The 14,829-nt window shown below is 42.1% G+C and overlaps 1 protein-coding gene across 1 annotated transcript; it reads left to right on the plus strand.

Moving 5' to 3' along the window:
• Positions 1-2,041: 2,041 nt before the first annotated feature.
• On the plus strand, positions 2,042-11,511 carry MYL12B (myosin light chain 12B). The gene is made up of 4 exons (XM_084849804.1): positions 2,042-2,125; positions 8,778-8,976; positions 9,237-9,398; positions 11,000-11,511. Exons 2-4 carry the CDS (start codon positions 8,793-8,795, stop codon positions 11,170-11,172), a joined length of 519 nt encoding a protein of 172 aa, XP_084705930.1. The 5' UTR covers positions 2,042-2,125; positions 8,778-8,792; the 3' UTR covers positions 11,173-11,511.
• Positions 11,512-14,829: the final 3,318 nt, after the last annotated feature.

The following is a 14,829-nucleotide window of genomic DNA, read 5'->3' on the forward strand; positions in this document are numbered from 1 at the left end:
GTGACTTCATGTACCAGCCCACTCCAGAGCTTCCTGTAGGCCCAAATATATCTTATTCAGTGTATTGATGCAGATTTTGATTTTTTTTTTTTGGTCATTTCTGTTACTTGTTTATCCAGGGTGAAAGCATGGATTGAGGGGGGCACAGGTAAACTTTACCAGGGCTCAGCCGAGACTGCAAGCCTATTACCCTGATGGGGGGAAATGAGGGTAAATTCATGCTTGGGGATCCTTATGCATTTCCCTGTATCTCCACCGCAACCCCCCACCTGCATCTGCTATCAGGGTTCTACCAGCCAGACCTCTATCTGTCCTCACCCCACAGTGAAAGGAAAATCGCTCTCTTCCAAGCCCTCTGTGATAGCTAGAGGGCTCTAGGGGAAAAAAAAGTTTCTGACTTGCAGAAGGTTTGGGAGAAGAAGTGGAAGAGAAGCCTGCCATTTCTGTCCTTCTCCAATGCTTCTGGCATGCCCGAAAAGTATTTGCCTCTCCCTCCAGATCTCTAGTAAGCATAGACAGTTGTAGAAAGAGACAGGGTCTTGCAGAAGGCTTTGGAAAAGAACAGGAAGAGCAGGCGCTTCTCCCTTCGTTTCTGTCCTTCTGCAAGAGATCTTGCCTATTCCTCTGGCCTATTAGAAAGCAAGGGGAGCTAGGTGGGGTCTTGCCTCACTTCCTCAGAGACTTGGATAGGGATGGATGGAAACAGAAATTCCTGCTGCTTCTGTTTTTATCTAAACAGTTACACAAGTGAGATCCTGTCATAGGCTGCCACGAATATTTCTCCCCAGGAGGCAAGACATTTTCCATTTTTCCTGCAATGAATTACTGTGGTTTGGGTATTGAGAAAACATCCATGTCTAATCAAAAAAAGCTCTTCTACGATTTTTTTTTAAAAATTATTACTAACAGAGGTCTGGATCCCACACATAAGCTGAACCGCAGGTAGTGCATGAGAAAAACTCCCAAAGGTTCTTGGCTGTAAGACAGCATTACGGAGCAGTCTTGGAGTTTCTCCAAGCGCATGTTCTGAACCCAGTGAAACCCCGGGGAACTGTGTGCTGTTTTTATCTTTATGGTAGGAAATAGCAATGCAGCAATGTAGGCTGCAGTGGAAACAGGCGTGGGAATCACGGCCGCAATCTTTCAAGCATCATTGGCAGCAACTACATTTGTTTTTGGCCACGCTTAACTCGGCTATAGAAGCAGCCAGGACCCTGTCCTAGACATTAGTATCTGAAGCCCACGAAATCTTCCCCCATGTTCATGCTGCTAATCTTTAATGGCGTCTTTAAAGGAGGGCGCTTTCGGTTCTATCCAGCGGGCTGTATCCGATGTCAGACTAACTGAAGCCCCATTCATTTCAATGGGTCTACTCTAAGTAGGCCCGAACCGGGAAGCAACCCTTTGTGGCTACAGGGCGAGGAAAGATGCTTCGTCCTCTCTACTTGGCATCTGAAATGGCAGCCCGGGTGAGGCTGTTTCCAGCTCAGTAAAGGTGGAACTGGGAGGGGGCGGACAGGACTTCCTGCCGCTGGCAAGCCGGGAAGCAGCAGCGCCTCCCCGTTGGCGCTCCGCGACTCTCCCTCCTGGGGCGTTCGGCTTTAGACGCGTCACCTTGACCCGCGCGAGCCCCGTGTCGTCACCGGCCCGGTCTCATTGCTGACAAACAGGAAAGGCTTTTCGATTTCCTTACAAGGTCATCAGCGCCTCGCGCGCGCTCTCCTCCCCCTCCCCCTCCCCTCCTTTCTGGCCCCGCCCCGTCCTCTGGAATGCGGCGAGCGCACGGGACTGTACCAATGCCAACAGCGCTGAGGGAAGGGCCGAGCCAATGATCCTCTCCCAAGGGGCTTCGTGCTCGCAGCCAACGCCTTACACCTTAGCGGAGGAGGGAAAGGAGGGTCTGTGTCTGATCTTTCAGTGGCTTCTGGCTTAATTTTCCTTCATACTGACGGTGGAGTCCCATTCCATTTCTCACCCCCCCCTCCTTCTGCGCGGGCGAGACGGTGGTTCGTCCCGGCGTTGCGTTCTCCGGAAGCGCCGGGGCTGTTCGGTTGCTTGGCTCCGTTGGTGCCGTTGGCGCTTCCTCGGGCTCGCCCAAAGTCGAAGCTGTTCCGTTGCCGCCCAGGTGAGAGAGAGCAGAAGCGCGTCGGTTGGCGGGCGGGCGCCTTTGGGAGGGGGACGGGGTGGAGAGGAGAGAAGAGGAGAGAGGCCGCCGCCTAGGGTTGCCGTGGCGGGCCCCCCCTTCCCACGGGGCGTGTGTCGTCCGGTTTCCGGTGCTCCTGAGCCTCGGTGGCTTGCTGTTGAGCGGAGGGCGCGCGGGGCCTCGCTCGCCTGGGGAGCGCGTCGGGGCAGGGTGCGGCTGCCATGGCGGTGGCGGCTGAGGAGGGGCGCTTGCTCGAGCGGCGAAGCGGGCTGAAACCGTTGAATCGTCGCCTCTTTCTGCCGCCGGTGGCCTCGGCCGCTGGTCAGGTGACACGGCGGGGGGGGGCTCGCTATCCACCCCCCATTTTGTTCGGGGCCGCCCGGTGATGCGGCCAGCTGGCTCATTTGCGGGGGTAAGAAGCACTCTGAACTCAAAATCGCATTCTTTTAATGTTTTAAACTGTCTGAAAATAAACGGCGATGGGAAGGGCTGCTTCCCACTTCTGATATGGCCAGGGAGGCTGCCGTGCGCTTCGCAGAAATGAACTCTCAGGAAATGGCTGTCGAAACGCAGCCCGCTGGATCCGCCTAGGCCTAGTTTGTGTGTGTGCGCGCAGCCTTCCCCAAGTGGGTGTCCTCCAGATATGTTGGACTGCAGCTTCCAGAACCCACGAGCCCACCTGTGGTTTTGCCGTCGTCAGGTGATTGCAGGAGCGCTTCCCGAACTAAATATTCTGCGGTGCACTCTGACCGCCATCAAAAAGCAGCTCGAGTTCACTGAGTACGTCTTAAGTGTTGGCGGTAGTGCTGCTGCTCTGCCTGCCCATGTTTCTTCAAACATATCGCACTGTGTTGTGTAGGTTTCCTTCCCCTTCCAAGAGGTCGGTTGTCTACAGAGTATTGTGGCATCTTAAAAACTACCCAAACATATTCCAGCGTGGTGGAATGGTTAGAGTATAGGGCTAAGATGGGGAGACCTAGGTTCAAATCCTGCTTGAGTCATGACACGCACTGGGTGACTTTCCATCCTTTTTCCCTCTGCTTCTCCCAGATTTCTTGTTTGAACACTTTAAGAGCAAAGGGTGGGGTGGGGAGATACAAATGAAATAAAATAAATGTATTATCTATAGGAACATAGGAAGCTGCCTTATATTGACTCATACTTTTGGTCCATCTAGCCCAGTATTGTCAGCACTGACTGGCGGCAGCATCTCTCCAGGGTTTCAGGCAGGGAGATGCCAGGGACTGAACCAAGGGGTTCTGCTTGCAAAGCATCTGCTCTACCACTAAGCTACAGCCCTTTCCTAGTGCCACAAGATCTTGTTTTTGGTGCAGCCGACAAACACAACTACTATTGTACAAGTTTTTTTCCGTGATATACTGTATTTGAAGAATTTTTTGATCACTTACAGTGAGCTGTTAAGTCTAGTAGTATATCTAACTGAAACTTCCCTAGTTTGAGGACAAAGTGCACTTGACAACTTCCTTTGCTTCAAACAACCCTAAAATGTAGGCTCTCATTGTAAATGAATAATCATACCAGTTTCAGTATAGACCTTTTATTCTCTTTCCATCCCTGCAAAATATGGAGAGGATGTAAACTTTCCCAAGTCACCGTGGAACTACTCGTGGTAAGTAGTTTAATGAAAATAGAGCTCGTTCAGAGTAAACATGGAAGTGGTTAGTGTTAAATATGTAGAACTTGGGACATGTAGTTGGTTATGTTATAGTGACAGTGGCTATGTAAAATAGGACTGGAAAAATCTTCGGCTCTCAACATTTGCTGCTGGTGCCTAGGAATCTGAAATATTTTCCCAGCCCTCATAGATCATCCTGCCTAGTGCATTCCAAAGGAAGCCACATTCAAGGAGGAGTTGCACAGGCCTAAGATTTGAATTTCAGTATTCATCACTATGTAAGCCCCATCAAACAACTCCAGAAGTAAAAGCTTCGCTGATTAAATAGTTAAGTTACAACTAATATCCAAATATAAATATGAATGAAAACATTTGCTGAGGTGAATTAGTAAAAATAGACTATTTGGATATACTCAGCTCTGTTTGTCTCAGATACATTACACTGGCTCTGCACAGTAACCTGGGGAACCATATGAAGGGTCTGTCACTATCTTCCCAGGGTTTCTTGACTATATGAATGTGGGAGTGCCTCGCTAACCTTGGAGTTGAAAGCTAATACAGTTGTGTTTCTGTACCACCACGCAGGAGCTCTTGCTTTTGTTTAAGGAGGTCTCTTTCAAACCTGGCAGTAAACCACTGCTGTAGAAGGACTTAAAATGTTAAGGACATTTCAGTCAATATAGCCCCATTATGAATAACCTTTTAAAATTTGTGAAGTAAAAAAATGACTTGGACTAAATAACAGCTCTGCAAATAAGTCCATAGAAGTTGTTAGTCCTCTTTTGCCCTGTCCCCCATCCTGAAGGGTTAAGCTTCTCTGACTGGTCACTTGGAAGTAATTTTTAATGGACTCTAGCATGTAGTTGTTTACAATTGGGAATAAAGGGGTCCTTGTCCGGGAGCCCCTGCCAAACGAAGTGAGCTGGGTGGCTACCAGGAAGAGGGCTTTTTCTGCTGTGGTACCCTGGTTGTGGAATAGGCTTACTAGAGAGGCTTGCTTGGAGGCTTGCACTCTTTCTGGTGCCAGGTGAAGACCTTTTTATTTTCCCAGGAGTTTTAGCATTTTAACATTCTAATCTTCTAGCTTTGCTGTTTTAAATTTGTTACTGTATTTTAAATCTCTGCATTGCTGCTAGGTTTTATGCTGGTTGTAATTCTGTAGTTTTAATGCTTTTATATTTTGTTGTTTTTTATTGTACTTGTGGTTTTAATTTTTGTAAACTGCCTAGAGAGCTTCAGCTATTGGGCGTTATAGAAATGTATAAATACATAACTGAGGGAGCAATCCAATGGCCTCTGTCAGTGGCTAGACGGCCACAGGATACTTCGGTTTCCAGGAACCAACCTCAGGGCCCGTGCTGCGAGGTCGGTTCCCTGAGAACTGACCTTTCCACCCTCCCGTGCTGCCTCGCAGGCAGCTCGGAACGGCCCCGCGCTCAGAACAGCAGCACAGAGCAGCGAAAATGGGGCGTCCTGGGGTGGGAAATGCAGAAATGCCAGTAATTCTCCAAGTGCCAGTCTTGATGTAGCCAAACCAGCACCACCCATGTACAAGAGGTAGATACCAGCAGACTTGGGGGAGTCCTGAGGTTTGAAGTACAAAAAATCTTAAGGAAAAAACCCACAACAGCCCACTGTTGGTTATTTAAGGCTGTGGTGTGTGCGGCTGCCATTTTGCTTATGCAACCCCCATTCGGGAGTTGTCGTACTGGGTGAGCGTGGGTTATGAGAAGATTAAACAACCCTCGCAAAACCCATGGTCTGTTAAAAGTTATACAAGGTTTGTTTAACCCTCACATTACCCACAGCCACCAGGTTCACATGACATGGCAACCCCTGAGCAGGGGTTGTATATTTAACTTGGAGCCCGTGGGTGCTGCGACTCATCATCAGTTAAATAACCCTTGATGAGCCACAGTCTGTCATGAACCCACTCACTGTGTGCTTGGTAGTTCATGATAAAATTTTGAAATTCAAACTGCTGTGACATTTGGAGAGTTTTATATATGATGGCGTATGTCCAAAACTTGTCCAACATTGAAGCTTAGCACGTGAATCCATTCCCAATATCAGTTTTTAGAGGAAACCTACTACAGTAATATTTTAAATTCCTCTTCAGTTTGCCTCTTCCTCAGCGTCCCTCATGCGCATGCCTACTTCAGTCTGTAAGCAGAAATTCTGTCTAGCCACTTGTTCTATGTACAGCATCAGCTGCTGTTTGATTCTTGATATAATATTCCAACAAGTTGAAATAAGCAGTGGCTTGGATAAATGGGAGTGATATTTGCACAGGGTTGCGCTGACAAGGGGCTACATATGGTACTCATGAGAAATGTACACACTCCATGATCATATATGCATAGTGTACATTCCTCTTCTACATGGAAATTATATCCATTTGGGGAAAATGGTTGTGTAGTGTTTCTAAATCTGTTGAAATCTAAGAAATTTGGCTTATATGCCTGGTAGATCAAGAATTAAAATCTGAGAGAGAACTGAAGGTACTTGAAGATGCCACATTATGCATTGTGCTTGTTAAGCTATTCTGGTTGTAGGGCAATGAATGTTTGTTGGATGACTTGTACTTTAGCTTATTTTTAGTCTGACAGTAATTTGTGTTCTTCTGTGTCAGAGGACTGTTGTAGATGGAACACAAGTTTTAAATTGTGAAGTTAATCAGTGGATGAAATCAGTGTTGCTATTTGTAGCTCTCCCCCTACAATATAACTCACGTACAACATCTTTTCTTGCCATTTGGAGCTTGGTAAACTGCTGGGCTGCCTACTTCAGGGTTATATTGAGATATGGTAAGGCTTTTCTGTAGCAAAGATGTATGGCTGGTACTTTGTGAGGAAAATTGTTTATGAACCTAAGGGCTTCTGAACAGTGATAATATTGGTGTAATATTGTCAGCCTGAAACAAATTTGATTTTTGAAATGCAGTTTTCCAATATTCTGTTATAGACAGTTTTAGATATTGTAAAAAATGATTGTAACTTCATGTAAGGCTACATGAATAAGTTCCTTATGGATGACAGACCCAACAGCAGAGAAATGGTAACATTGACTTCACAATGTTATGAAAACTCATTGCCAAAATAATGTTTGTTTCTTTAATGCTAATAAACTTCTTATAGTTACTTTGTAAGATTGGAAGTAGAGCTCTGTAGCAGGCTTTCATTTATATAGTGAACTTTTAACAAGCTTGAGTTGCAGAATGTCCTGCCTTAAAGTGACTGAGTTTTTTTGGGAATTGAAATTAACATTGTTTTACAGGTTTCACATCTGTAAAATAGCAGTTGTGGTGTTGCCATAAGGACAGACTTGTTTTGGCTGATCTTCATTTAGTGGGGGGAAAAGTTAGTGTCTTGGGATAAATTAAAAACAGAAAATTTTGAAGCAAATGTGCTTCAGTTGTAATTCTAATTTCCAATTACTTAAGCTAGAAATTTCATTTGAACTATATTAGCTAGTGTGTATCAGTAGTGTTGCAAAAAGTGATACAGATATTATAAAGGGGATGATCTCTGCATTGTTAATGATTTAGAATGCTTACCTTCCAATGTAACCTTTTGTAATTTTATCCTAGATAATTTTCTGCTTTTACACAAAGAATAAAGAAGTTGATACCTAACACATCCTTCAGTATTGCTGTTTATGCCCCTACCTGAGTTAGGCAATTAAATAAGATTCTTAATATCTTAGATACTTGTGAATTTTAAGAAGTAAATAGTAGTGCATCTGATAGTGTTAAAATTCATACATCGAAAGTACTAGGAATCTTATTTAATGGTTATCCTTCCAATACCTTCCAGTGATACATCAATCTCATTTTTTTTCACACACACCAGCTTTTTTGAATGCTTATTTGAGATAATTCTGTACCTATACTTCCTGCACTGTACAAACTATATGTTAAGTAGGGGATATCTGTACTAGGGCTTGTTAACATTGTAGAATTATGTTTGACCACAACATACCTTTCAGTTACTATTACCATAGAAACAACTATGGCCCACTTACTCTACAGGTATAGCGGAAAACCACCACAAACTGTCCCTGAGTTAGTGCAAAATCCTGATGTGTGGCACCCCCCATCCCCAGTTTTCTCTCTTTAGTAAATCGGAGTTAAAGCTCCCTAATCAAACTGGTAATTTTAATATGATCTTACTGCAGCAAAGAGATCAGCATATCTGTTGAGTATGAGAACTGACTAGTATTGGCTTGCTTATGAATTTGCAGACCAAGTTTGTAAATTCTACAGAAAATCTTCTTGTCAGAAGGCAAAACTGTATAGGAGCTTAGTTGTGTGAAGAAATAGTGGTTACTAAGCTATCCTGTGGATAGAAAGGATGACTGACACTAACAAAAGTGAGGAAGTGTTTCCTTTAATCCCTGGCAGCTGCGTCAAAAGGACTCTTAACCCAGTATCATAGAAGCAAAGCCAGGTTTGGTAAAAGCCCTTGTACTCAATCTTAAGCATTTTGTGTGGATAAAAATTCTAATCTTGCTAGTTTCACATTTTCAGGTAATAAATGTGCTCTCTAAAATGATGCCTTCATTTATTTCTTACAGTTGTAGCTCATCCTTTCTTTAAGTAACTCAGAATGGGGTGTTAAACTTCACAACTACACTGTGAGGTTGGATAGGCTAAGAGAATGTAATATACCCAAGACTTCCCAGTGAGTATCTTGGCTAAGCAGAAATTTGAACCTGGTTTTCCCACATTCAAACCACACTGAAACTCTCTAACCATTAACTATTACTATTTATCTTGTTCTGAAATGCTTTAGTGCCCGTATTACACAGTTCAGCTACAAAGTTTCTTTAAAATGAAAAACTTAATTGTGCTTATCATGAACTTGAATCGGGCGAGTTAGCCTTGTAAGACCATATGTGTCCCACAGACTCCTACTTCCTATTCTGTACTCTAGTGTTCAGTGAAACACTGAGTTTCACTATATTGAAACTCAAGAAAGTATTTTCTTTCTGTTCTAGAATCCAGCAGCCAACATGTCGAGCAAAAGGGCAAAGACCAAGACCACTAAGAAGCGCCCTCAGCGGGCTACTTCCAATGTGTTTGCTATGTTTGATCAGTCACAGATTCAAGAATTCAAAGAGGCATTCAACATGATTGATCAAAACAGAGATGGTTTCATTGACAAAGAAGACCTGCATGATATGCTTGCTTCACTTGGTAATTACTGTTTGCCCTTTATTTCAGCTAGATTGCTTCTGCCTGAGGGGAAATTTCACTTGTCTGTTTTCCAGATATGGTGCCAGGAAATTTTATTTATCTTAATGTTTTAGAACTGTATTATGAATTTGACATTATGAAGTCAAATTGGTGCCAGGAGATTTTATTTATCTTAACTTTTTAGAATTGCATTATGAAGTCAAATTGCTTCAGTAACTAATCCTATAGATTGTCGTTAAAATGTTAAAATGTTATTGTAGGGAAGAATCCAACTGATGAATACCTAGATGCCATGATGAATGAGGCTCCAGGACCTATAAACTTCACTATGTTTCTCACAATGTTTGGAGAGAAATTAAATGGCACTGATCCAGAAGATGTAATCAGGAATGCCTTTGCTTGCTTTGATGAAGAAGCAACAGGTAAGGAACCAAAATATCAGAGGGGGGCTTTTTTTTTTTTGCTTTTGATCTTCATTATGAACTCTTGGTTATTTATGTTTAAAATATAAAATGGACTCAATAAATTAGGGAGCAATCCTATGGCCACTAGATGCTGTCTAGAGGGTTACAGGATTTTTCAGTTTCTGGGAACCAAGGTTGGAGCCAGGGCTCCCTGTTCCCTCGTAGCTGGCGCAGTTCTTTCTGTGCTGGCTATGTCTCTGTGCTCGGAAACGGAGCATGGGGAAAAGGGGGTGGGGAGGGGAGGAGACTGCGGAAGCCGCATTGCACAGCTTCCTGTGCACTGCACGGCCTCCTTCCCTCCCCAAAGCTGTGGCTAGACATCTAGCTAAAAATGCAAAGTGGCCAGAGCACGGAGGCAAGGATTGCCTCCATGCTACAGCCACCCTGCATTGGGTACTCCGCAACCTCTGACTTTGGAGGCTGGTGACTATCTCAGTAGGATTGTGCGCATACTTGTTTTTGATTGGGCAAAACAGAAGGGGCAGCTGCAAATAAGGGTTGTGAATGACAATATCTTTGGAACCAGTGTGAAACAGCCCTAATATTTGCAAAGGGGCAGGTTTGCAGGGCAGATTAAAAATCCTAGGTGGTGCATACAGCTCACAGGATAAAGAGCTGTTCTTTGAGGAAATGGGATTATACAAATACCAAAAACTTTATGATAAGTTAATGCTGTCTGAAATACCTTTTATTTTAAAACAGGTAGTTGTCCAAATGTTGTTGGACTCTCAACTACTATCAGCCCAAGCCAGCATGGCCAATAGTGAGGGATGATGGGAGTTGTAATCTAATAATTACTGGAGGGTCAGAAGTTCTCTGCCCCTATTTTAAGAGCTTTGGTCTTAATTCTTGAGCCATTCTTAAATTACAGTCCTCTTTAATTAAGAGGATTTTTTTCCTAATTTGAAATTGAGGTACTTTTTGTGAGGCAAAATATGAGGATGCAATGAGAGATCAGGCATCTACAGGAAGGTTGAAGTGATAGCTCTTTCCTTCCTGTCAGGCAATCACTGACACAATCCTTGCACATCAGACTTTCTGCTTGCATTTATGCAAACATTAATTTTGAAACCAAGAAGTTAATTTAAAGAGGGGGGTGCATTTAAATCCCTTCTTAATCCTAGTATTTGCTAGCTAGAGAGCTACAAAAACATTTTTAAATTGTCTGATCAGGTAATGAAGCATATATTTCCTTGAAGCATATAATTGTATATCCCAGTTATTGTATCAATGAAAGTTTAAAAGCTGTAGCATTTTCTATTTCAATATAGGCTTTGGCTCAGTCTTGGGGGTGAAATCCAATTAAGGAGTTCTACTAACAGAACAGTTTCTGTTAGGAAAATGGGAGGGAAGTAATTTTCCCTCTTCCCTGCAGCCCTCTGTACCTCCTCAAAATCTGTTGCAGAGTGTTGGGGGTGGGGGCTGTGGAGGAGATTTTTGAGGTGTGGGAGAGGAACTTCTGCTCATGGGATACTGGATTCTTCCCTGGGTGTTTGCATATGTATGTATCTAACAGCTTATGAAAATCTCAACCTTTTTTTCTCTTCTGATATTTTTAGGCTTTATTCAAGAAGACTACTTGAGAGAATTGCTGACAACAATGGGAGACAGGTTTACGGATGAAGAAGTAGATGAGCTGTTCAGAGAGGCACCAATTGATAAGAAGGGCAATTTCAGTTACATTGAGTTCACACGCATCCTTAAACATGGAGCAAAAGACAAAGATGACTAAAACAGAACTCTTGCCTTTTCAATTCTCTTTAGATCTCACTTGCGGTTATCTTTTGAGGGGTTTTTTTCCTGGTAGAACCTGTTGCATGCATTTAGCTTTACAGCTTTTGCCTTTCTTGATGTATTTATCTATACCAGGCCATTCTGGCACATCTTGCACCTGTGTAATCAGGCCAGCAATGGGGATTGTGATTGTGGTGAAACACGTTGGAGGGTAAGATCTGTGACTCTGAAGGCCCAGGAAAAAAAGGTCTTGATTATTCTGGTTTAGCTGGATTTTTACATTTTGTAATCCATTTTGAAATAAGATTGCTATATCAATAAAATACCTCAAATGCTGCATTGTGAAGCATGAGATTTTTAATAAGCATCTACAGTCCAGAATTGATGCTTTCTACTAAAAAAAGATGGGTAGCTACATTGGAGCTTATGAAACAGAAATATTATGACATATTTTTTTTCATTTAGATTCAGTTCTGATGTTATGCAACACATGATTATTTTTTTCTTAGTTTTTTATTTGCAAATATAACAAAAAAAGGAATGAAAGGAATAAAGGGAAGAATATGACATAAAACTTATCCATACACAATCATTTACAGCATCATTAATAAAAGAAAAGGCAGCGGCGGGGGGAAGGGTTTGACACTTCTATTTGAAATGTATGTGTTAATTTAAGCCGCCCATATTACTCAATAACCATCCATACAAAACTGATGACTGTAGGAGATATGTTCAAATGCAGCAAGAGCAGTAAGCTCTTCAGACCATTGAATAATAGATGGTGAGTGTTTTTCCGTCCAAGCGTGAAGTATAAATCTCTTTGCAACTGTAAGGGCTCTCAGTGTCCACTTTTGTTGTCCTATTAATCCCCACACCACAGGAACATAATTTAAAAGCCCATGAGCATCCACAATTATCAGAAATTTTTCAAGTAGAATATTTATACGAAGCAATGACTTTTAACCAAAAGGCAGCCACTATCGGACATGCATATCAGACATGCATACATCATGTATGTCTCAATGAGGCATTATTCATATTACATTGCCAATATCTAGCAGAGCTAGACAGCTTCTTAACAAGCCTATTAGGTGTCCAATATGCGCAACACATCAATTTTTGTTGAATCACCCTCAATTCTAAATCTACAGAAATAGTACATATGGAAGCTAGGACAACTTTCCATTGATTAGACTGTATAGAGCATTCCAATTCCCTCTTGCATTCCTCTCTGACATTCTGAACTTCTACTTTTTAAAAGTCTTTTGGAATGTAATAAACATCTATTGTAGGTTTCTGTACTAAACCAATTCCTCCAGCAATGTGGGAGGTGCTGAAGCACTCATTGCTGATGACCCATATATAGACTTCCAACAAATGCTATACCTGAATATACTACTAACTAGTTCTAGATGGTAAATGATATCTAATCCGCAATACTGAAAGTGGAAACTCATTGTCCATTCTTATTAATAGATATAAAGTATAAATTCCACTATCAACCCACATAAAAGGCTGCCTCTCTATTTTCAAGACTTGATTTTTCCATAAAGTTAATTTGCATGGGAGTACGGGTCAAACTGCAGCTGATGAGTCGCTGTATGCAAAGTCTCTACCTGCTAAAATTGCAAGTGGAGCCATTTCTTTTTAATATGCCTAGATCCTAACACCATCTAGCCAGAAAGGTGCCAAATAAGTTGACTCCAGAGCAACCCGTGGAGAAGTAATAAAAATAAGTTTTTCAATCACTTATATGGGTTACAAATAAGCCTTATGATCTAAACTTAAGATCTGGAAAATTAAATCCTCCCTCCCTGATTAGCAACTGTATCATCTTCAGTGAAAAATGGGGAAGAGACCCCCCCCCCCGCAATAAACTTCCAAAATGCTGCATAAAGCTTTTGAAAATACGTTTGGAAAATGTATAAAGGAGTATTATGTAGTATATAAATTACCTGTGGCAAAGGTGCTTACGTGATGCCTGCCTTTACAACTCATGAGATATTTCTGTCAGTAATGCATTGAAATTCAGCATAATCATTTGAGAAATATCTCTAGGCACATACTTTATCACTTCTTCACAATAACAAAATTGTCATTTAGTAATTATGTTGTCCAGGTTCAGACAATCAGTGCGGGAAACAATGCAGTGTCAGTTGTGTCCCCCCACCCCCATGTTCTGGTCATATGACCAGGATTACTCTAATTACCCACACAATGTTGCAGGTTGGTGAGTCGTCTGAACCTAGTGTGTGTCACGGGCATAGTGCATTTTCACCCACCCTACAACCCATGGCTTGCGGTGTGGGTTGTAGGGTGACTGAAATGCACTAAGCTCGTGCCGGGTCTGGATGACACAGTAACCTGTGATGCAGCTCAGGTAATTGGAGTAATCCCAGCTGTGTGCCTGGTGCACGCAGGGGAAACAACTGATGCTGTGTTGTTTCCTCTGCTGATCATCTGAACAACCCTATTGGGTGTCTTGATAATATCTACAGGCATTAATTCAGATCCTGACAAACTGATAAACTCGTAAGTGTACCAAAGGTATTAATCTTATTAATTTCAGTATAGAAGACTAATTTACTGATAAATATTAAGTTATCTGCATACAATGACCTTTTATATTCAACCTGCTCATGCACAAAACCATAAATGTCTCTATTTTCCTAACTGTATGCACCAAGGGTTCCAAGCACAAATCAAAAATCAAGGGAAACAGGACTGCCCTGGCTTGTATCCCATCCCAAACTAATGAAATTTGAAATAATTCCATTTGTCATCGCTTGTGACACAAGGGAAAGATACAAAATTCTAATCTATCTGAAACATTTCTGTGGAAAAATGAATTTTTCCAAGGCCACAAACATAAACTGCCAATATAATTTGTCAAACACATTCTCAGCATCAAGTGCAATAATCACATCCAAATTTGTTCTTTTAGCATTCAAAGCAATCAGGTCTACTACAAGCCCTAAATTATCTGCTCCTTGTCTCTGGTAAATAAATTCCACTTGATCAGGATGTATTAATGTATATATCACTAGCTGAAGTCTGTTAACAAAAATTGCCATTAATATTTTAGCATCCACATTGGTGAAGGAAATTGGCCTATAATTTGCACAATTGGTATGGTCTTTGCCAGGTTTAGGGAAAATGGGTATATAAGCATCATATAGAGGCACTGGTAAAGTTCCTGATTTATCTTACAATAAAGACAAAAACTCTTAGGAGTCAAAAGTGTGCCTTATACCAGTCAATAGGAAACTGGCCCTGGAACTTTCCCATTCCTCATATTCTCTATGACACATTTAACCTCTTCCAGCCGTAAAGGCTCTGTAAGTAGTTTCTTTTGCTCCAAATCCAATTGTGGAAGGACCAAATCTGAAAAGAAATGTTCATATCCCTGATTTTTAGGATCCCTATCCTTCCTATATAGGTCAGAATATATATATTTTTTGAAATTAATGTCTTTGGAGTTTGTATATACAGGGTGTTTCAAAATGATGGACCCAATTTCAAAGCAGTATATTACCTACATGAAGAGCCTGTACCAATTGCAACTGGTATGGTCGCATGATTAAACATCGCCTTAACACACGCCAGACAGTCGTATGAGAGATTGCAAGTTCTCAGCTGGCACGATGAGTGGACT

This window comes from Heloderma suspectum, chromosome 4 (assembly GCF_057233095.1).
Source record: "Heloderma suspectum isolate Gila_16-S chromosome 4, 16-S_ref, whole genome shotgun sequence".
Classification (NCBI taxonomy): Eukaryota; Metazoa; Chordata; class Lepidosauria; order Squamata; family Helodermatidae; genus Heloderma; species Heloderma suspectum.

Bases quoted from the DNA above. Each gene is read 5' to 3' on its own strand.
- MYL12B (XM_084849804.1), top strand. From the start codon at position 8,793: ATGTCGAGCAAAAGGGCAAAGACCAAGACCACTAAGAAGCGCCCTCAG. The intron at 8,977-9,236 runs GTAATTACTGTT...ATGTTATTGTAG, and splicing joins TGATATGCTTGCTTCACTTG to GGAAGAATCCAACTGATGAA. The intron at 9,399-10,999 runs GTAAGGAACCAA...TGATATTTTTAG, and splicing joins CTTTGATGAAGAAGCAACAG to GCTTTATTCAAGAAGACTAC.